The sequence below is a fragment of the Gopherus evgoodei genome, chromosome 8, assembly GCF_007399415.2.
Source record: "Gopherus evgoodei ecotype Sinaloan lineage chromosome 8, rGopEvg1_v1.p, whole genome shotgun sequence".
Lineage (NCBI taxonomy): Eukaryota > Metazoa > Chordata > Testudines > Testudinidae > Gopherus > Gopherus evgoodei.
In genome coordinates this window covers 43,868,716-43,892,330 of record NC_044329.1, presented here as the reverse complement: position 1 = coordinate 43,892,330, position 23,615 = coordinate 43,868,716, and the positions used below count along the sequence as shown (strand labels likewise).

Here is a 23,615-nt window from a genome sequence, read left to right as displayed (position 1 = left end):
GGAGGAGCCAGGATGCAGCATGCAAAGTAAAAGGGGAGAAGAGGCAGGTCAAGGGTGGCAATTTGGGGAAAGGGGTGAAGTGGGCAGGCTGAAGGTTGAGCCCCCCACCTCTGGTGCTTGCAGAGTAGGGAAAGCTGCCGTTGAACCTAACCCCCCCCATTTAGATTAATTCTTATGGGGAAATTGGATTTGCTTAACTTCGTTTCACTTAAAGTTGCATTTTTCAGGAACATAACTACAACGTTAAGTGAGGAGTTACTGTACTCCCCACACTCAGAGCAGGGGACACGGGCTCAGGGCTGTAAGACCTAGGTGGCTACAGACTTTACAGACTCAGTGGGTGCAGTATCTCGGCCCAGAGCAGCTAACTGTGACGCCAGTGGCATTATCTGTGCTGCCGGTTGTTGACAAGTCTCTGGAATGCAGAGAAGAGGGGAGGCTTCCTTTCAGCTCCAGAGAAGTGAGAATAAAGGGAATCTGTAGCAAAGCTCTTTTCTTTGACACCAAGCTGTTCCCTGCCTTATCCCCGCTCCAGACAGTTTGTGGTGTACGAAGTGCTGCGTGAAGACGAGTTCTCTCCTCTGAAGAATGCAGACAGTCAGAATGGGAAAGACAACCCCACCACTGCCCGACATGCCCTCATGTCGCTGCACCATTGCTGGGTCCTCAATGCTGGAGGCCACTTTGTGGATGAAAATGGCACCCGCATCCCTGCGATTCCCCGGTAAGTTGTTGTTAGCTACCCTACCCCTGCTTCATCCCCACATAGCAGGCTCCTTTACCGTCTCAATGGCTGGTGGGAGAAGAACAGAGATGTTTCATTCCCAGTTTGTGATCTAGCCTTGGGAACACAAGGGAGCCCCATTGGCTGTCCTGCTGGGGAGCACTCTTCCTGCCCTCAGGGTTTAAAGGTTCCTTCTGGAGAGGCTTGGCCGCTTGTGACTCATGTCATCCAGTTGATGTACTGTTCTGTTACTCAGCTGAGCACCTCTCTTGAGTAGGGGGCAGCAACTGGTCTGTGTGTAAACTGAAGAGAATTCTTTTCATCCCATGGATTCAGAGCAGAGAAAATATTAGCAAATAGTTCCCAGCCGCTGTGCAACCATTCAGTAACCAGCAAACAGATCCTCTGATGGCCTGTGCAGACTCATTACCTGGAGCTGACGGCTAGTTGGTCACTACTCTGTGGTGGTCCAAGTGCCACCTACAAGTGAAATATGGCTTGTGGAGCTCTGCCATTTGGTCCATGGCCACTGCTACTGGCGGAAGTGCATCCTGCAGAGATCAGTGGTGTATCGCTAGTCTCTTGTAGGCCGACCTCTGCATTAAGGATAGCTGCCTTCCCCGGCTCCTGACCAGCTCAGGCAGTTGGGCTGAGTTTGTTCAATACAGTGAAGAGGTTACTAGAGTTTACCACTATACAGCCCATCTTAAGGAGCAGCTAGAGTCATAATGTATCCTCGTTGGCGATTGTGCTCTCTGCTGCTGGCTATCCCCCTCACCAGCTCCTCACTGCAGCCACCACTACTGGGGGGTTCCAGGAAGGGGCTGATGAACAGCTTTACCTCCTCACTTGGTTTAGTTCCATTTCAATTTGTTTCTGTTCTCTTTAACACTTATTTATTCCCACATAACAGCTTCACAAGTGGAAAGCCAGATGCCATCACAGCTGATGTCAATTGCAAGTAAATATCCAGTGCCAGGCTGTGTGCATCATGCATGGTGATGGGGCTATGCTTAGGTACTAACAGGCTCTGCATTTCACTGCAAGGCCAGGTGCCTGGTGACTGGCGGTTCGCCCTGGTTGGTGTGCACCGCTTTCATGGTGACTGGCTTCTGATTGAGAGCTACTAACAGAAAGGTAGTGAGGGTGCATGCTGGGAAACGGAGAGCATGGCCTGCTAAAGAATCCTGTATCTGTTCCTTCTCATGGTACCTAGATCCAAAATCAATGATTTATAATATTCCATGTGTTCTTTCTGGGACCTGTCTCATGTCCAGGCCTGTGTGTGTTAATTCCTACTGCTCCTCTCAGCAGTGAGACGGAGTGGTGTAACTTGAGGCACAACTTAGCCTGGCAGCTGGAATTTGGGTTTACAGTTTTGCTGATGCAGGAGCCAGGAAAGACTTCAGCACCCTTCTGTGGCTGTGCTTTCTTTCTCTCAGTAAGTGCATCTGAATCCGATACACACTGGGAAAAGGCGAGAGAGTAAACCATATAAAAATGGCATGGGAGCTCTTCAGGTACTTGCAAAGTAGGCAGGGGTTGGTTGTGGCCTTCTGTCAAACTGTTCTTCCTGCACCAGAGACGGGCTGGACTCTAGCTACCATCTACGGGCCCAGCTGATCTTGCTGGCATTTGAACTTGTACTTCCAGAGAGTCTGTGTATTTCAAGCCATAAATGGAGACCATCACCTTCAGTGTTCATTATCTCAGGCCTCACACTAGGGAAACTAACTGGAAAACAGTTTCCTTAGAAAATTGGGAATTGGGGCTATTTGCTACGTGAACCTTGTACTGTACATGTTTGGGAGAAGGTCTGCCTTGGATTCTTTGGGAGACAGTGGTCGTTCAGACTTGCTGCTTGCTTCTGTTATTCATTTAAATGCTATTCCTGGGGGAATTCTGTGCCACTGCACACCTGCAGAAACATGTTCCCCCCCTACACACACACACAGATTCTCTTCGCTTTTCCACAGAAAAATGGTTTCTGTGAGGAAGAAAAGAGAAGCTGCACCAGTGCTCACTCACTGCTCCCTGGCAGCGCAGTTGCGTCTATTTGGCTACCCTGGGTAGCCAGGGGAGAGGTAAGTCTTGGCCCAAGGGAAGGAAGGGATCTGGGGATGCCCCGGCTCCCCAGGGACATTAGTACCAGTTAGGCGGAGGGGGAGGAGGAGGACAATAGAGACAGAGTTCCTCCTCCTTCTCTCCCTCCCCTGCACGGAGCAGCCAGGGCTGGGTCAGATCAATCCCCAGAAACCTCCCCTGGCTGCAGGAAGCTCTGCACTGCTGGGGGTGGGGCTTGGCAGAAGAATCTGGGTTCAGGGAGTGAGTCTTGGTGGGGTGGGGGTTCCGGGTCTGGGAAGGGCAGGGTTTGGTTGGGAGGGTCTCCAGCTGCATAGGGAATGGGCAGACGGGGAGCAGCTCCCTGTATAGTGACCCCTCCCCCACTTCCATGACCACTGTGGGAGGGGTCACTGTACGGGGAGCTGCTCCCCCTGTCCACCCAACTCCCATGCATCGGGAGCCCCCCCCCTGCACCCAGAGCCTCCCCCCAAGTCCTCCACTCCCAAACCCCCACCTCCCCAGTCACACACACCCTGAATTGAATACCTGGACCCTCTCTGTACTGAGCCCCACCCCTCCAAGCCCCAGTCCTCCCTGAGCCATAACCACCTTCACGGGACTCCACTGCAGAGTTCCATTCCCCCTGCACCCAGAACCCCCCAAGAAGCCCCTGTGCATCCAGATCCTCTCCACCGAGCTGCCTGCACCCAGATGGTGCCACACAAAACCCTGGTACTCTTGAGGGAATTCTCTGCCAAAACATTAAAATTTTTAAATTCTGCAAAATTCTGCGTATTTTATTTGTCAAAATATCACACCATTTCAGTTATTTTGGTAATTTAATACTTGTCAGCAAATAATTGAAAATGGTGTGATTTTTATTGTGTTATTTTGACACAAATATGCAGAATTTTAAAATACTGTGTGCAGAATTTTTAATTTTTTTGGCCCAGAATTCCCTCGGGTGAAGATGGAGTGTTTGATTTGGAGCGAAGAGCTGGGCTGAGAGAAAGCGAGAAAGACACACCGCTCCCCCCTTTAACTGCTTGATCTATGTCAGGTGATAAGGACATCAGTCACTGTGAAGCTGGGCAAGATAAAATCAGTAAATGAAGGGAAAACATCCAACCCCTTCACCTTTCATCAGAGCAACACACTCAGAGTGCTCTAGTACGTTGTGATCAACTTGTCCAGCAGCTTGAATTCAAACTTTTCCATTTCCGCCTATCAGGTCAGGCATGGGAGAGGGTGCCATGACAGTGAACACTGCTAGATATGCTAGAGCTTCCTGAGGTATCATTTGATAATCAGCATAGCCCTACAAGTGCCTGGCTACATAAGCATGTCAGATTCAGTAAAATTCCATTCTTTGTTCCAGCCCTTCACACGTAGAGACCACATCCTTTTTCTCCTTCCCGCAACCTCTCCAGCATATTTTCTCCTCTACTTCTGTCCTGAGATGCCGTGAGTTCTAATGTCACAGAAACCGATTTCCTGAGACTCTCTTGGCTCTGCTTTGAAATGAAGTATGGTTAAAGAGAGGTCTCTTTCTGTTTGTACTGTAGTAGAACCCAGAAGGTTCATCCATGGGATCTAGGTACTGTACAAACACCAAAAATCAATCCCTTCCCAGAGAGCTTAGTTTGGCTACTCCTATCACCCAGAATGCACTTAATTCTCATATAAAACCCTTTTTGATATCGTCCACCCTGTAGAACCAGTACAAGTTGGTATTTGTATTACAGAAACAGTTGGAAGACCACAGCTGAGATCAAGGACCCGTTGTGCTAGGTGCTGTACAAACTTAGTGAGCCAGCCCAGACCCTGCTGCAGGTCTTAGTCTAACCAGACAACAAAGGGGGGCAGGAGACGGGCACAGACATGTGATGGGACTGCCCCAGGTCACCCACCAGGCTAGTGGCACAGCTTGGGATAGAACCCAGGTGTCCTGAGTCCCAGATTATGCTGCCTCCCAGAGAGAGCAGGATTCTGTCCTCCTTGCACTGCATCAGGTAACGACTGCCACTGCCAGAATTAGCATTGTTCATCACAACAGAAAGAACACAGCCATCGAACTCATGTTGAGCAGCTCTTTGCTCTGGAAGTAGCCTCACTGATTTAGGTCTGGTCTACACTAGAAAATTAGGTTGGCATAACTACATTGCTCAGGGCTGTGAAAAATCCACACGGCTGAGCAGCAGTGTTAAACTGACTGAAGTGCCTGTGTAAACAGCACTAGGTGGATGGAAGTCGACCTAGCTGCCACTTCTCAGGGAGGTGGATTACCTATGCCAATGGGCGAACAGCTTCCATTGGTGTAAGTAATGTGTACACTGAAGCACTACAGTGGTGCAGCTGTGCCGCTGTAGCATTTTAACTGTAGACAAGCCCTATGTGGGCCTGCTTGAGGACTGCATTTCTACCACCTGACTCATGCTAAGTAATATCTGGCCTTCAAGTACAGGGGTGATACTTACAGAAACTTACAAATAGAGCAAACTGGATCTGAGAGCCACTCAAGGGTGACTAAACATGGGACAGCAGTGGACAGGAGATCAGTACTTTTTAAAGCCTTTCAAAATATCTGCTTAGGAAGTTCTCCCATTTCATGTGGCTTCCTGGTAGAAATTTCATTTTAAAAATGGTGAGCTGCATCTAAAAAGTTTTGCCAACAATTGTAAGAGTCAGAAGAAGCAAACAGCACATGCACCACTTACAGTATAAAACACACCTCCAACTTCTGAATTAAGACTTAAGGAAAACCCTGATGTGAGACCGGAGTCCCTGCATGCCCCAGAGACACTCTGAGGCATCCTGAAATGGCTACAGTTCATGCACCCTTGCAGACAAGCACTCTGATATAACATGGGGGAGGGGTTGATCATTGGGAACAAGAGAACAGGGTTGCACTATGTCACTTCACTGAGTCTTCCTCAGTCAGTCACTGCCTGTCTCAGGCTTAGCAAGCATCAATCCTGCATGCACAGCTGAGGCTTGAATCTGTGAATGAGCCAGGCATTGGAAGGCAGTCCATGAGTACCGGCCATGTTCGTTCCTTAGTATACTGTGCTCGCCCCTTGCATTGGCATCAGGGGCTAGTGTACACACATGGTCTGCGTATACAAAGTGCAGCTGCTTGCACCTGGAAGGCTGCTTGTGTTTACAGGCTGAGTTCTCCAGGGCTCTTACTGATAGTCACCACAACTAGAAGCATCTGTTTCTTAACACAACTTTTCTCTTTCTGCCTTAGTTTGAAGGATGCTAACGACTTGCCCATTCAGTGTGAAATTTCTCCTCTCATCTCCTATGGTGGAGAAGTAAGTTTTATTCCTTCCCCTCCCCCCCACTTCCTTCTAGCTGAAAATGCATTTGTAGACTAGCTTAATGAGGTTTTCAGGTAACTGAGCGGGTTGTTCAGGTTATGATCTGTCTTGGAGGGATGGAGGGGTAGAGTTGGTTTGTTAGAGATACCCAGAATTTCTCCTGTTGTGAGGTTACCTGGGCTTTACTGAGTTAGGCAAGGTGCATCCTTGATGCTTTGGAGGTGGTTTGTCTAGTCAGGGCCTGACTTTGCCCATGCCTAGTGGAGTCTGCATTGTGTATCTGCTGAACAGGCAGGTGTGCTTTGGCCTTCTGGAAATATCACCCTTTCAGCTATTACTTAGTGACTATGGCAGTGAGCTTGCAGCTGTCGGAACAGTCTTACAGTCACTGGTGTGTTCCACTACAACTGGATGCATCAAAATTATGCAACACCTTACAGTACATGATGGTGCTGGCTCTTACGTAGGCCGCACATTAGTAGCTGAAGGGAGTATTGCTGGATTCTCTATGCAGCTTAAAGTACTTGCTTTGAGTTTCATTAAGACCAACTCAGCGAATCTGAAGCTGGCATTTATTGGAAAGAACCAATTCAGTCCACAGGATGCAATGCAGCCCCTTTGACTGGTGTCATTACACGCTCATCAGTTCAGTACAACTTAACTCTTATGTCCTGTCCACACTGCCTTTTAAGCAAGCTGGTAACCGGTTACCGCCATGGCTTGCTGTAAGCAGCATTGGACAAACTTGGCTAGGAACCGGGGCAGCAAGGTGGCCCAGGTTGACAAGTTGTCTTTCTTTAATTGGTACCCTATGGTCAACTGGGAACAGAGCAAATGGGGACCGCCCCCAGCCATGTTCTGGCTTGGCCATTCCTTGTGCAGGAGGACATCTCAGAATACCTTGCTGCAGATGCTGCTCTTCATACATGTCTTCGGAGCATTTTGTCAGAGCTGCCCAAACCCCTCCAGAACTCACTGAAAAACCACTCTTGGGCAGCATGGTAGATGGGACATGCCCCCAGAGCTGTGATGGCAGAAGCCCTGCTGTTTAGACCAGTGGTTCTCAACCAGGGGTACATGTACCTGCGGAGGTATGCAGCAGTCTTCCAGAAGGTACATCAACTCATCTAGAAGATATTTGTCTAGTTTTACAACAGGTTACAGAAAAGCACTAGCGAAATCAGTACAAATTAAAATGTCATACAGACAGTGACTTGTTTCTGCTGCTCTGTATACTATACATTTCAGTGTAGGTACAATGTTTATATTCCAGTTGATTTATTTCATAATTATATGGTAAAAATGAGAAAGTAAGCAATTTGTCAGTAGTAGCGTGCTGTGACATGTCTGTGTTTTTGTCTGATTTTTGTAAGCAAGTAATTTTTAAGTGAGGTGAAACTTGGGGTATGCAAGACAAATCAAAGTCCTGAAGGGGTACAGTAGTCTGGAAAGGCTGAGAGCCACTCCTTCAGACAAAACAGAACCTTGTATCTTATAACTGGTTAAGATGATGATCGCAATATTGCAGTTAAAGGTTGTCATGCGGATGGACCCAGAGCATTAACTATTTAACCAAAGCGTTCTGCTCTGGAACGCCACTTTAATTTGCTCACTCCACTTGGTTAAGTATCTGGCGGTTGTCCGTTAGCAGGTCGAGTCATTCTTAATGCTGCTAAATCCACTGGGCTGTTGTCACCTGGTTCCTAACGGCAGCTATTTTTCTCCTTTTAGGGTCTGGAAAAGTATGTGGAAAACAAAGAATTTCATGCGCCGTTGGTCATTGATGAAAATGGGATCTATGAGCGGGTGAAGAACAGTGTATAGACTCTTTTGCAGGAAGCCAACAGACCCAGCATAGCTTGTGACTTTAACTGTCAGACTGTGAATCCAAACAGATGAAGATTGTAGCTGTATATTGTAGGGGGTAGTCTTGCCCTCTGAATTCATTGGCTCGTGGCACATGATGGTCTCTATATTTTAATTTAAAAAACAAACATTTCAGTCAATCCCCTGAAGCTAAGTACAGATGTGGTGTTGCTCTCCACGCTTTGAGCATAGGCATTTATTTTAAATGTGTATAAAATAATAAACAATTGTACATGCAGAAGGGTTTTTATGGTACGAGAAGGGGTTCATATTAAATTTTATTTTTTCCTCAAATAGACATGACTATCTTTAAAAACAAAAATATGCTCAATGTCACTGTCCACATTCTGCCTTTTTTGAGTCATCATTTTGTAAGCTAGTACATCTGTTTTGGCTTCTCATACACCACATTACTAGGTGTTATGTGCATGGTATTAATATAACGTACATTATGTGGGTTTTGGGAAGTCATATTAATTGATTGTATTATGCTCTTCCCACAGTTCTGTTCACCTATGTCAAGTATCTCATAAACACTGCGAAGTTGAAGTAAGCTTTGGCATTAGAAAATAGGAAACCTATCAAAGCAAAGCTGCATAAATACCTTGTACCAAGTGCAGTTAGGGAGTACTTTCCTGGCTCATCAACACTTGGAATGTAATATTCAGAACAAGCTATGGGAAAGTATGGGGAGGAACCAAGGACAAAGCTGGCACAAACTAGTGGGTTAAATTTAAACTTTAACTGGATGTACATGGGTCATTTAGCTTGTAACAATCACACTACAAATAGAAGTGGGTTTGAGGGCATATCTTTGAAGCACACCTGTGAAAGGTGAACACGCTGCAAGATAAGAATTGCTTCCCAGAAGGAGGGTATGTATGTTTCCTCTTCGTATTGTGCTGTTTTGTCTTTAGGCAATAAATTTGACTAGGCTTGTTTAGTTGGTCCCTTGAACATTCTTAGGCCTGGTTTACTCAGGAGGATTAGGTTGGTTTAACTATGTCAGTCGGGGGAGGGGGGTGGAAAATCCACTCCCTTGTATAGCGTTAAGTTGATCCATCGCCTTAGCTACTGCCTCTCTGGGTGGTGGATTACCTATGCTGATGAGTGAACCCCGCCCACTGGCATAGATGGTGTCTGGACTGAAGCATTACATTGGTGCAGCTGTAGCATTTTAAGTGCAGACAAGCCCTTAATAATGAACCATAACTGTAGTCAAATCAATTGGTTATACAATTAATCAATCAATAATTTGGCAAACCAGGCCAGGGGACGTTAGCCAAGCATTAGTCAAACCCGTTTGTCCTGAGGTCATGAGCTAGCCAGTTGGATTTGGAATATCAGTTTCCTAGAGGATGGACTTTGGGAGTCCTTGCCAAGTAAGGGGAAAAATTATATTAAGTGTTACTTTGGCAAATAACTGGTTAACAAAGATTATTGAAAGCAAAAAATGCTTTCTGCTCATAAAGCCATATTTTAAGAATATTTAAAGATTAATTATAAGTAAAATGTTTTTTGCACAAAATACCCAGATAAAGCAAAGTGTAAAGTGGCCACTATTTGCAACAAAACACTATGTTGTGCTAAAACACTGTATAGAAATATAAAAATCTAAACTATAGCAAATGAAAGGGAGAAACAGGACATTTTAAAGCATTTTATCATACAGTACATAACAGACCATGGCAGTGATTTGGTCACATTAAAGGCAATCCAAAAAGTGATCCATGGAGTCATGTATGTAATCTGTTTAAATTGGAGATGGAGGGAAAAGGCAAAAAAGAGAGAAGACAAAGAGCAGAAAGAAATGGGTGTTTATACAGTGACACACGGTCTATTAACCGAAGCAAGAAAGGGCACTACTGTAAACAATTTTGAGGGCAGACAAAAGCAGCAGGCACTTGGGGAACAAATACAGGTTTTGCAGGGACAGGTAGCAATCCCCACACTCCTCCTGGAGCCAGGATAAAAACCAGTGGTCCTGGCTCCCAGCCCCGCCTTCCTCGCATCCTTCCCCGCTCCCTCCACATGCACAGAGCCACTCCTCTCCCAGCCGATGATATAACGACCTCTCTCTAATATTTTTACTTTCAGTTCTAGCATTTTCTTTGTCTTTTCTCTGTCAAATCCTCCCCTTCTCTTTTATATTCTTCATTTGGCTCAGTTTGCTGATCTTGCTGCTGCTGTCTGTGCTTTGGAATGCCCTCGCAGAATGAAGTATCAGAGCGGTAGCTGTGTTAGTCTGGGTCTGTAAAAAAGCGACAGAGTCCTGTGGCACCTTATAGACTAACAGACGTATTGGAGCATGTGACGTGCATCTGACAAAGTGGGTATTAACAACAAAAGCTTATGCTCCAATAACGTCTGTTAGTCTATAAGATGCCATGGGACTCTTTGTCACTTCTCACAGAATTAATTAATTTCCCTTGGCTTGTGCCTACTTCCTTTCCTATATCGATTTTGTGACTTCTTCCCTTCCTGCAATTTAAAAAGTGATAGTTATTACAGAAACCCCTGTTGCAGAAAGAGACAGAGAAACTAAAAAACAGATTACCAACATGCCAAGGGTAAAAGCTTTACTTTAAATAAATTCAGTAAAATGAATAATTTTAACCATTCTGGAAATCAATGGCTAAAGAAGATATGGTTGCCAAGCAACAGAGTGCTAACTCTGTTTTTGATCCTAAAACAGCTCTTTTCTTTTAACTAGACACTAACTAATTAATATATACATGGATTTTTTTTTCTATATAGTAGTATTCTTAAGGTAAAAGTATTGTAAAGTAATGTAAGTTGCCTTAAGTTAACTAAATTGATACAACTGAGTGGGCAAATAAAATAGGGATTTTAATCAATTCTTATTAAAAGTTTTTTAATAAAATAACTTGCCTAATTGTTTAATTCTTTCAACTTCTTGTTTTGTAGCATACTGTGCCATAGTAACTTTTTTAACTCTTAATGCTTCATCCTGTATATTTAAAATAACAATTTTGGCACCATTTGTCTTTAATTGTAAGTAATCCTATGTGTCATATGTTGTCTTGTGTTATGTTTGTGGATCATGTGACTATTCTTGCTTTTATTTTATTTTACTATATTCAGTTTTGTTGCAACAAAATCAATTTTGCACGCATCATTATAAAAATATATGTTTTTAATATTAGTGGAACCACACTATTTTGATATTATGTTTGCACTTCATAATACCTCTTCATTTTTTCTGCAAAGTTCAAAATGGGGTCATTTGATAAGTATGTGTACATATATTTCTGTCTCAAAGAATAATTCAACTGCAAACAAATAAAATGTTTTGAAACGGGGGGGGGGGAAGGCCTCAATGCAAAAAACAACTTTTAATAAGATCATAACTTTTGTTATAAACTTGGTTGCACCTTTATTAAATATTAAAATATAGTTAAATTATTTTATAACCAAAGTGTTTAAACTATAACAATATATATTATGTCTCATTATGTTGCACAATGTTAAAGTTAACCAAATAAATTTCAACAGATTTCTCTTTGTCTCACAAGCACAAGCAAATGTCATAAGAATTTATTAACCTCGAGGGTTATATAAACCTTCATTTAAACTTCATTTTGCTTTAATTTTTATACTGTTTTGTTTTGTGCTGTGTTTGTGCTGTATTGTTATAAAAGTTTGTGCTTTAAAATAATTAAAGTTTAGTTGCTATAACATACAAATTAACTCTAAGAACCTTGGGTAAAAATTCTGTTGCTAACTTTCTTGTTAGAACAGAGTGCCCTGGTGGTAGGTGAGGAGGAGTGCAATTAATCTCACAGAACATTATGATCACTGTCCTGGCATCAAGCACTATATCTATTATGGAAAACTAGAAATGCACATGCTAAGGAAGTAAGAAATAATGTCTTTATGCAAGAAGTGCAAAAGCATCTAAAACAGGTATATTTGTGCTAAAGAATTGGGAAACTCAAACAACAAAATTATTTTAACAAATGAGTAAAAGAAAAATAATGAATAGAAAACTAGGCCCCGCATCTGTCATAGCCTGTGCCGAAGCATAACTTGTTTAATCAATAGCTTGGTGCCCATCCCATTGTGAACAAACCGAGTCCATCTGTGTATAAATTTGCGTTACTGGAAACAAAGAAATGTGAAGAAGTCTACTGTATTAAGAACATAAGAACGGCCATATTGTGTCAGACCAAAGGTCCATCTAGCCCAGTATCCTGTCTTCCACCAGTGGCCAATGCCAGGTGCCCCAGAGGGAATGAACAGAACATGTAATCATCAAGTGATACATTCCCCATCTCTCATTCATTAGGTTAGTTATATTAACCAACATAAACAGTTTAAGGGTGCATACCACAGACCGGAGCCCCTAGAATATATCAGTGTGCAGTGAAGATGTTCCCTGGGCATCTGAAGAAGAAAAGATAAAGTGCTTTATAAATTACAGACTGGTCAACTATACTTTAACCTACGATACACAGACAATCGAGTATGCAATTAAGTATAGAGGCATAAAAACCACTAGCTGGGCCAGGTCTAACTGTTATTTAAACTGTATATTACTAAGGAAAGTGAGTTTATGCATATAACTGGTTTTAAATCTCTCATTGGAATATGGATGAATTTGATTATTGTGTAAAAGCAAATATATATTTCTTTGTTAATATAATAGCATCTTATCAGAAACATGCACAAGATTCAGTGGGAACTAGTGGACAGGAGCAGCAAACGGGAGTTTTGCAAGGGAATTCTCCAGGTGACAGAGGAACAACTACATGATCTGGTGGTGAGTTAGTTTGTTTGCGTGCTGCTTGACTAAAGTATAATGTCTGCCTGGGGGGCCATGTGCTGTGCCTAGTGGTCTGCTTGGAAAGGCTGAGACCTTCTTAAGGAGTCTTTTGATCCTTCATCCTTTTAGGATCCATTAACCAGGGGGCAGGTCTTCTTAGGGAGAACAGGTCTAAATAGCCAGTCACTAAGCGAAGAGGAACTAGTGAACAGAGAAGTTTGCAAGGGAGTTTAGAGAGAGATACACCTAACATTCTCTAAACTGAGGCCAACCTCCCCTGCAATCTACTCCCCCAAAAAAGGCTGCAGGTGTAAAAGGAATGCAAACAGAAGTCCAGCAGCAGAGTGTGGGATATCCAGGTTATAGCACTGATTGCAGCATATACAATTACCCGCCTTGTGGGCAGGTGGCGTATGTGTGCATTCAGTGCAAGCAGCTCGTGGCTGTCAGAGACAGAGTACAGGCTCTGGAGACCAGAATAGCTGAACTGCAGGAGCCGAGGGAGATATAGAGGTACATAGAGGACACTTTCCAGGACCCAGGAGCGCAGGTCTTACCCCAGTCTGACAGCCACTGTGCTGTTGAGGAGGATGAAGGTCTCACAGAAGGAGAACATCAAGCTGGAGCAGAAGGCAATGACCCCATAGTTGGAACCCTTCTTCCCAATATATCCATGGTAACCTCTCACACTGACGACATCGCTCCAGGGGAGGGAACTCCAGTTATTAGGAAGAGACAGGTAATAGTTATGGGGGAATTTGATCTTTAGAAATACAGATAGTTGGGTTTGTGATGACTGGGAGAACCACAAGGTGAACTGTCAGCCAGCTCAAAGGTTTCAGATCTCTTGAGACATCTGGACAGATTTATGTGCAGCACTGGGGAGCAGCCAGTGGTCATGGTACATGTAGGTATCAATGACATAGGGAGGGATAGGAGAGAGATCCTGGAGGCCAAATTTAGGCTGGTAGGTAGGAGATTGAAGTCCAGGACCTCCATGGGAGCATTCTCTGAAAGGCTTCCAGTTCCTCACGCAGGGCCAGTTAGGCAGAACTGGATGGTCTCAATGCATGGATGAGACCATGGTGTAGGGAGGAGAGGTTTTGATTTATTAGGAAATGGGGAACTTTTGGGGAAAGGGGGAGTGTATACAAGAAGGATGGGCTCCACCTAAACCAAAATGGAAACAGATTTCTGGCATGTAAAATTTAAAAGGTCGTAAAGGTGTTTTTAAACTAAGGGCTGGGGGAAAGGTGACAGGTGCAGAGAAAGACATCCCTTAGGGGCAAATTTATTGAAAAGGATTCTCTGTATTCTATTAGAGAGGAGAGGATAGATGTTGATAAAGTGCAGGGAGAACTGAAGAGAAACAGTCAAATGAAAGAATCCCATTCAATTACATCACATGGAGGACAGACAACTAAAAAGTGACAACATTTTTAAGTGCTTGTGTACAAATGCTAGAAGTCTAAATGCTAAGATGGGTGAACTTGAGGGCCTACTATTAAATGAGGATATTGATATACTAGGCATCATGGAAACTTGGTAGAAGAATGAGATCAATGGGATATGGTAATACCAGGGTAAAAAATATATAGGAATGACAGAGTAGCTTGTGCTGGTGCAGGAGTGGCACTATATGTGAAGAAAGCATCCAGTCAAATATAGTAAAATCTTAAATGACTCAAAATGTACCATAGAATCTCTATGGATAGAAATTCCATGCTTGAATAATAAGAGTATTGTAGTAGGAATATACTACCAACCAACTGACCAAGATGATGATTGTGAAATGCTCAGGGAGATTAGAGGGGCTATAAAATTTTTAAAAACCGTCAGTAATAATGGGGGATTTCAACTATCCCCATATTGACTGGGAACATGTCACCTCAGGCCGGGATGCAGAGATAAAGTTTCTAGACACTATTAATAACTGCTGCTTGGAACAGCTAGTCCTGGAACCCACAAAGGGAGAGGCAATTCTTGATTTCGTCCTAAGTGGTGCACAGAATCTGGTCCAAGAGGTAAATATACAGTCAGAATATGCCAGCTGCCTTAGCAGCCACCTCTGAAGAGAGACCACTTTTCATGAGCAACTACTTGCAGAGGCCACGGAACGTTTTCCCCCCTATAATTTAAGTGAAGAGTAACTACCTGTCATCTGCAACCAGTGACCACATTTTCTTACTCCCATCCATAAAAACAAACCTGTAGGAGAAACCAATCTTCCTTACTTCTGTGCTGCTTCTGCTGGTGGCGGTGCTACTTTCAGAACTGGGTGCCCAGCCAGCAACCACTGCTCTCCAGCTGCCCAGCTCTGAAGGCAGTGCAGAAGTAAGAGTGACAATACTGTGACCCCCTTCAATAGGCTTGCAACCCACTTTTGGGTCAGGAACCCCTGTTTGAGAAACTGTGTACTTTTCTATACTATACTGTACTACTGTATTAATAAATCCATAGTACAGTACTGTATTGTATAGTGTATGTAATGTTCATTTAAAAGGCAATTCAAATTAAACCTGAAACATTGTTAGCAATAGTAGCCTTTGAGTACATAGAATAAGTGCCCGTTTTACAGCAAACCTTGGAAGAGAGACCACTTCTAACAAGTGACCACTTGCTAACTCCCATGAATGATCATTCTTGGCATGTTTTACTGTAGCTGAACCATTCAGTGATAGCACCATAATATAATTAAATTAACATCCTGGCAACGGGAAAAAATACCAAAGAAGCCCACCACGGTAACATTTAACTTCAGAAGGGGAAACTACGCAAAAATGAGGAAGCAAGTTAAATGGAAATTAAAAGGAACATTCACAAAAGTGAAATATCTGTAAGCTGCATGGAAACTTTTTAAAAACACCATAATAGAGGTTCAATTTAAATGTATATCTCAAATTTTAAAAGAAGAGCAGACCAAAAAAAATGGCACCATAGTAAAACAACAGAGTTAAAAAGTCATCTTTTAAAAATTGGAAGTCAAATCCTGATGGAGAACAGAAAGGAGCATAAACTCTGGCAAATCAAGTGTAAAAGTATAATTAGGCAGGCTCAAAAGAATGAAGAACAACTAGCAAAAGACTCAAACTAATAGAATTTTTTTTTTGGGGGGGGTACATCAGAAGCAGGAAGCTTGCCAAAAATCAGTGGGACCACTGGGCAATCATGGTGCTACAGGAGCACTCAAGGAAGATACAGCCTTTGTGGAGAAGTTAAATGAATTATTTGCATCGGTCTTTACTGCAGAGGATGTGAGGGAAATTTCCAAACCTGAGCCATTATTTTTAGATGACACATCTGAGAAACTGTCCCAGATTGAGGTTTTGGACAAATTGATAAATTAAGCCATAATAAAGCACTGGGACCAGGGTGCATTCACCCAAGAGTTCTGAAAGAACTCAAATATATGAAATTGCAGGACTACTAATTGTGATATGAAACCTATAACTTAAATCAACTTCTGTAACAGCTGGCTGGAGGCTAGCTAACAGGGATAGCTCAATGATTTGAGCATTGGCCTGCTAAACCCAGAGTTGTGAGTTCAATCCTTGAGAAGGCCTTTTAGGGATCTGGGGCAAAAATCTGGGGATTGGTCCTGCTTTGAGCAGAGGGTTGGACTAGATGACCTTCTGAGGTCCCTTCCAACCCTGATATTCTATTATGCCAATTTTTTTAAAAAGTTACAGAAGTGATCCTGGGAAGTATAGGCTAGTAAGCCTAACTTTAGTGCCAGGTAAATTGACTGAAATGACAGTAAAGAATGGAATTATCAGACACACAGATGAACACATTTTGTTTAAAAGTCATTATGGCTTTTTAAAGGGAAATCATACCTCACCTATCTCTTAGAATTTTTTTGAGAGAGACAGTAAGCATGTGGACACGGGTGATCCAGTGGATATAGTGTATCTTGACTTTCAAAAAGCCTTTGACAAGGTCCCTCACCAAGGGCCCTTAAGCAAATTAAGCAGTTATGGGATAAGAGGGAAGGTCCTCACATGGATCAGTAACTGGTTAAAAGACAGGAAACAGAGAAAGAATAAGCGATCAATTTATACAAAGGAGAGAGGTGAACAAGTGGGCCCCTAAGGATCTGTACTGGGATCAGTGCTGTTCAACATATTAGTAAAACATCTTGGAAAAAGGGGGGAAAGGAAACAGTGAGGTAGCAAAATTGTAGATGATACAGTCCAAAGTTGACTGAGAAGAGTTACAGAGGGATCTCACAAAACTGGGTGACTGGGCAACAAAATGGCAGCTGAAATTAAATGTTGATAAATGCAAAGTAATGCACACTGGAAAACATAATCCCTACTATACATACAAAATGAAAGTCTAAATTAGCTGTTACCACTTAAGAAAGAGATCTTGGAGTTATAGTGGATAGTTCCGTGAAAACATCCGCACAATGTGCAGTGGCAGTTAAATACAGAATGTTAGGGAAAGGATGCATAAGAAATCATCAGTTATCATATTGCCACTATGTAAACCCATGGTACTCCCACATCTTGAATACAGTGCAGTTCTGGAGGACTCATCTCAAAAAAGATATATTAGAAATGGAAAAAGTACAGAGAAGGGTAACAAAAATGAGGGGAGATTAAAAAGACTGGGACTGTTCAACTTGGAAAAGAGACAACTAAGGGGTGATATGATAGAGGTCTATAAAATCCTGATTGGCATGGAAAGAGTGAATAAGGAACCATTATTTATCTCTTTGCATAACAGAAGAACCAGGGGTCACCCAAAGAAATTAATTGGCAGCAAGTTTAAAACAAACATAGAATCATAGAATTTTAGGACTGGAAGGGACCTTGAGAAGTCCTCTCGTCCAGTCCCCTGCACTCATGGCAGGACTGAGTATTATCTAGACCACTCCTGACAGATGTTTGTCTAACCTGCTCCTAAAAAATCTCTAATGATGGAGATTCCACAACCTCCCTAGGCAATTTATTCCAGTGCTTAACCTCCCTAGCTGCAATTTAAGCCCAATGCTTCTTGTCCTATCATCAGAGGTTAAGGAGAACCATTTTTCTCCCTCCTTGTAACAACATTTTATGTACTTGAAAACTCTTATGTCCTGTCATGGAATCACCGGGGTTATGCTCTGGAACTACTCCATACAAAGCCAGTCAGGACTCTGGAGAGAGCATGCGTTCTCTCTCTGAGCATACTGTCTCCAGAGCAAGAAGCTTACACAGCTTTGACCTTCCTGGGTCTGACCTCAGAGCATTCAGCATCCCCTTCCACGTGGTGTGCTTCCCACGAGATTGCTTTGAGATAGTCAGTGACTAACCCTTTTACAATAAACTAAAGGAGGAAGTGTGACGTTCTGTACTTCGGGGGAACATCCAGCACCGCCATGTTCATCCTTATAATATTATTTGGTATCTAATGCAAAGTTCGTCATGTCCGGTGTCTTCGGAAGGCTCATGATGCACTGAGCATTGTTGTTATGGTAATGTTATAGTAATCATTGTTATGTGTTGTAATTATATGTGTATAGTTATGAGGCTGAGAATGTGTCCTTGTGGCTTAAAGCATGCCCAGGTAAAAACTCTCCAAGAGCAGAGGGGCAGTTCACACCTCATCAGGGCATGTATGGGACAAAACCCAGCCCAGCCTCACAGGAACAAAGGACACTGGCCTAGGCAACAACAAAGGATCTGTTGGACTCTCAAGTAAGTCACACCCCTGTCCTTTCCTTTGGTCAGTTTGGGATTGCAATGAGGTAATGCTCACCTGACTCTGAAGGGAGGGGGCAAAGCCAAGAGGAAAGAAAGGACATGATAAAGGGGAGAGACATTTGCCATTCTCTTCCTCTCTCCTCCACCTCCATCTACAGACACCAACACCGAGCAACTGAAGCACTGATCAAAGGGGAGAGCCTGGCTGAAGGGCAACCAGCCAGCCTGTAGTGAGAAGCATCTAAGTTTGTAAGGGCATTGACAGTGTTAAGATTAATTTAGCATGTGTTTTGCTTTTATTTCATTTGACCAAATATGACTTGTTATGCTTTGACTTATAATCACTTAAAATCTATCTTTCATAGTTAAAAAATTTGTTTGTTTATTCTACTGAAGCAGTGTGTTTGGTTTGAAGCATGTCGGAGACTCCCCTTGGGATAACAAACCTGGTACATATCAATTTCTTTGTTAAACTGATGAACTCATATTAGCTTGCAGCGTCCAGTGGGCATAACTGGACACTGGAAGATGGAGGTTCCTAAGGTTGTGTGTGGGACCGGAGATATTGGCTAGTGTCATTCAGTTGCATAGAAAGGGGTTTGGTGGGCCAGCCCCCAAAATAGGAGAGGAGCAGCCAGGTAGGGGCCACTCGATCCCAGCCCAGGGCCCTGGTAGTGGCGAAGGGGTTTGCCATGAAGTTGGCAGGGAATCTGCCTGCAACACGTCAACTGCTGCAGGGGCACTGGTTAGTCCCTCTCTGGGCTACTTCCTACCTGACTCCTGCAGTTGAAGTCGGGGTATCATATAGTTATTTAGGCCTGTCTGCAAAGGCCTATACTTTAAGAATTTAGGTGTATTTTTATTACTTAGCTAGTTATAGAGGTATAAAAGAAAGAATCAAAATCACTGTCTGCTGGTGTAAGGGCCTTCTCTTACTGTGATAGCCTAAGAACCAGGCCTCAGACTAAGGCCTTCAGCTAAGCAGCAGAGGCCAGCCATAAACTGGGAAGTGTATGGTTACATCCTCACATTCCAAACTAGTCACATTGAAATAAGGTGCTATTGGGCTATTAGGAATACAATCCTGTCTTGATATTCCTAACACCTCCAGAGAAAGGAAAGAGCCTAGAAGATGTAAAAGGAAACTTAGTTTGATAGCATTCTATCTGGCAAGAACTCACTTATCAATAGCTGGGATGTGAAATCCTCATTTCTGTAATGTTCTATCACTGTAGTCTCCACTTCCCTATTGTTTGTCTGTATAATCTCTGTCTGGTTCTGTGATTGCTTCTGTCTGCTGTATAATTAATTTTGTTGAGTGTAAACCAGTTAAGGTGATGGAAAATAATTGGTTAAATAACCGTGTTACAATATGTTAGGATTGGTTAGTTAAATTTCAGAAAAATTATTGGTTAAGGTCAGGGCCGGCTCTAGCCATTTCGCTGCCCCAAGCACGGCAGCATGCTGCGGGGGGGCACTCTGCCGCTCGCCAGTCCCGTGGCTTCGGTGGACCTCCTGCAGGCGTCTCTGCGGAGGGTCCACTGGTCCCGCGGCTCCAGTGGAGCATCCGCAGGCATGCCTGCGGATGCTCCACCGGAGCCGCAGGACCAGCGGACCCTCTGCAGGCACGCCTGCAGAAGGTCCACCGTAGCCGCCTGCCGCCCTCCTGGCGACCGGCAGAGCGCCCCCAGTGGCATGCCACCCCAAGCACGCACTTGGCGCGCTGGGGCCTGGAGCCGGCCCTGGTTAAGGAATAGTTAAGCAGAACTCAAGTTTTACTATATAGTCTGCAGTCAATCAGGAAGTAAGGGGAGAATGGGAACAGGGACTGGGGGAGGGGGAATTGGGATCATGTTTTGCTAAAGGGGGGAATGGGAACAGGCGATGGGAACAGGAACAGGGACACAGGCAAGGCTTTGTGGTGTCAGAGCTGGGAAGAGGGACACTAAAGAAGGAAACTGGAATCACTGCTTGCTGGAAGTTCACCCCAATAAACATTGAATTGTTTGCACCTTTGGACTTCACGTATTGTTGCTCTCTGTTCATGCGAAACAGACCAGGGAAATAAGAGGGTGAAGGAATAAGCCCCCATAACAGTATCCCCAGAGTTTCCTTAACCAGCGCAGTCCTCAGCAACTGCAATCTCCCTGGGGTGTCTGCTCGTTCCTGGGTGCCTGTCAAGGTCTCAACCTAGGCTGTGAGAGCAGGTGATGCTAAAACCAAACCAAAGGAAAGGGTATCATTTTTCTATTCAATTCTATATGACTTTATGGTAATTTTTATGGAACCCCATTCAATTTCCGTAGAACAAGGATTAATATAAGCATTCTCCTGCTGTGAGTAGAACATCCTGGGGTCAGTGTGTCCCCTGACTGGACTACAGAAGATCAAGAAACTGATGGTGTGGTGCCTCCTCAACTGCTGTTAATATTATTACTTGTAGAGTTCCCAAAGTGTGCTGTGCATGTTACACTACAACTAGACAACAGGGACCATATCCCAGTCACATTACAATCTAATTTAGTGTCCTATGAAACTGGGAAAATGTGACAGGGTGTACCAGACCCTCTGAGGCCTCCTACTGGAGGCCTTGTGGTCCTACCACACCCCACCCCAGGAAGGAGCCGCAGAGTTGGGCCCTTCAGGCCTGCCTAGACAGGCTGCACAGAAGCAGCCAATCAGAGTCCAGCAGACTCCGATAAAAGGAGCAGCATGGCCTGAGCAACTCTGTTCCTGAATGGGACCAGAGCTCCTAGGCAGTCAGTGGAGCTCAAAGGAGAACCAGAAGACAGGTTCTGTTGGGACAGGCATTCAGTGAGGATGAGGAAGAAGAGGAGTTGAGATCTTCAGCCCTGAGATCAGGGTGAAGAGGAAGGGGCTATGTGGGAAGCAGCCCAGGGAATAGCAGCAGCAACTATGACTGCTATTTATGGGATCTCTGGGTTGGGACCCCCACTGGCCACTAGTGAAGTGCCCTAAGCTCTGAACAGGGGACAAGGCTCCTTTAGAAGCCTTGGTGAAAGGCTCAGGGATGGAGCTGAAAACCATGGGGAGGACAGAGAGATGGTCTGGTAAACCCTTGGTCACCATTCACTGGAAGGGGACTGAAGTTACAGAGTGACCAGGCTAAAGAGTTGGGACACCACAGAATTGCTGAGGACAGAGTTTCCAGGGACAAAACTGGCCCAGAACATGATAAGAACTGAGCCCAGAAACAGGGCTGTGGATGCTGGTCACAGTTATAGTCCTTCATGGACCTTTGTTACCCCAGAAGGAGTCTGTCCATCTTAGACTACGCATGACTTAGATGGAGGGCTGAGCCACTGAAGACCCGCCTGATGAGGGCAACAGCCAGGAGCAGGTGCCAGGAGCAGAGGGTGCAGGATCACACGCAGCTGACAGGAGACACAAGAGGTGAATGCTCTCATCACAGAATAATGTTAATTATTGCCCTTCCTGCAGCAATACTGGGGTTTATTCCCCACAGAACATTAGTACATAAAGTGCAAAGTTGAGCACTCAAGTGCCAGGATTCAGATTTCCCGTTCAGCCTGAATTCCTCTGCCTGGGATGTATGCATTATGCTACAGTCTGTAATTGTAGGTACTGACTGCCTCCCCAGGGCTGATGCCTCACTCAGTGCCCAGGCTGGACAGTTGTCAAAGCTGATTCCCCACTCTGGCAATTTGAGTGCAGAAAGTGAGGGCCTGCAAGGGTTCTAAAAATTAATACTGGTCACTCCATGCTGATATTAAACACCCAAGGTCACAGCTTCTCTCTGACCTTGGATGGTTAGGTGCTGACACCACCCAAGTGCAAAAAAACCCTTTGAACCCAGGAAGGTGCACTTGGGAATTCCAACTTGTGGGGTACCCTCAAGCCCTTTCACTCCCCCCCCACCATGGTGAAGAGCTGAGAAAGAAAAACAAAGGAAATCAGCTGTTGCCACCAGCTCATTAAACATTTGCACAAACTTCTTAAGACACAGAAAAAAAACAATTCTGTTTTTAAAAAAGGTAAATTTTATTAAAAAACAAAAGAAAGAAAATATATCTGGAACTTAGGTTATTATTATATTTTAAAAGAGCAAATATAATAATTAAGTATCAAGAATGGTTTTCTTGAGGTCCAGCTTAATGGTTACAAGCAAAACAAAAGCATTTGGGGGTTAGCACAGAGGAGTCCACAAGCCAATAAAGAGAGGAAAAAAGAGATAAACCTAGTTGTGTCTTCCTAGACATTCTGTGATCTACTTACATATCTGGGGGGTTTAAACAATTAGTCTCTAGGTATGATCTGATGGTTTTTCACACCTGGCTTAAAGCTTGCTACAGCTTCATTCATGTTCCTGCTCTGCGTCTCCTCTCTCCAGAGAACAACAACAGACAGACAAAACAGGAGACTTGTTTCAAATTAAAAAAGTTCTAGCCTTCCCATTGGCTCTTTTGGCCAGGCGCCCACTCACTTGCTTTTACCTGTGCATGCAATCAGACTTTTTAACCCTTTACAGGTAAAGCAAGTAGAGAACTACCAAGAGGGATTCTATAGCCAACTGGCTGACTGAGTGTCCACAAAAGAGAGCTATTTCCCCTCCCACCCCCATTTATCAGAACAGTAGTGTTGTCTAATGAATAAGGACAGTCTCACTGCAGCAGCTGGAAGGGGTCTATTCAGTGAACAACGCAGAAGGTTGCAGAAAGAGACAGGCTGGTCTTGTGATTCAGGCAGTGGCCTGTGCATTAGAAAAGCTGGGTTCTATCTTTGGCTGTGCCACAGATTTCCTCTGGGAAGTTAGAGAAGTTACACAGCCCACATGTCCAGCGGTGACCATTCATTGTGTGTTGTCCATGTTCTGGATCCCCCAACGGAGCCAGAAGGGCCGCAAGGTCAGAAATGCTGAGCACTAGCTGCTCCAACTAAGCTGGGGACACTCAGCATTTCTGACCAGCGAGGCCCATGATATCCCAAGTCCTTAGCCTCTCTGTGCCTCCGTTCCCATCTTCTCTCATGAAATAAGAGCCTGGCCTGCTCCCCAGGGTATCACGAGAGTCAGTATAGTTAAGTGTGGGAGCTGCTTGTATGCTGTGGTCTTAATATGGGCCAGGGAAGTGCCCACAATAGGTCAGAAGCAGGGATCACTGGGGGAGGATCTCTGGCCTGTG

The 23,615-nt window shown here is 44.2% G+C and overlaps 1 protein-coding gene across 2 annotated transcripts in view; it reads left to right on the top strand.

The window, feature by feature from the left end:
- Window positions 1-9,762, top strand: part of UAP1 (UDP-N-acetylglucosamine pyrophosphorylase 1) — a 38,381-nt gene extending 28,619 nt beyond the window's left edge. Inside the window, exons 7-10 of one of the 2 annotated variants that reach the window (XM_030572691.1) lie at window positions 536-724; window positions 1,638-1,685; window positions 6,039-6,105; window positions 7,843-9,762. In XM_030572691.1, the coding sequence (XP_030428551.1) occupies window positions 536-724; window positions 1,638-1,685; window positions 6,039-6,105; window positions 7,843-7,935 (397 nt within the window). In that variant the 3' untranslated portion in view covers window positions 7,936-9,762. The remainder of the gene's footprint in view (window positions 1-535; window positions 725-1,637; window positions 1,686-6,038; window positions 6,106-7,842) is intronic. The other variant, XM_030572692.1, reaches the window with a different exon arrangement.
- The last annotated feature ends 13,853 nt before the right edge of the window (window positions 9,763-23,615 follow it).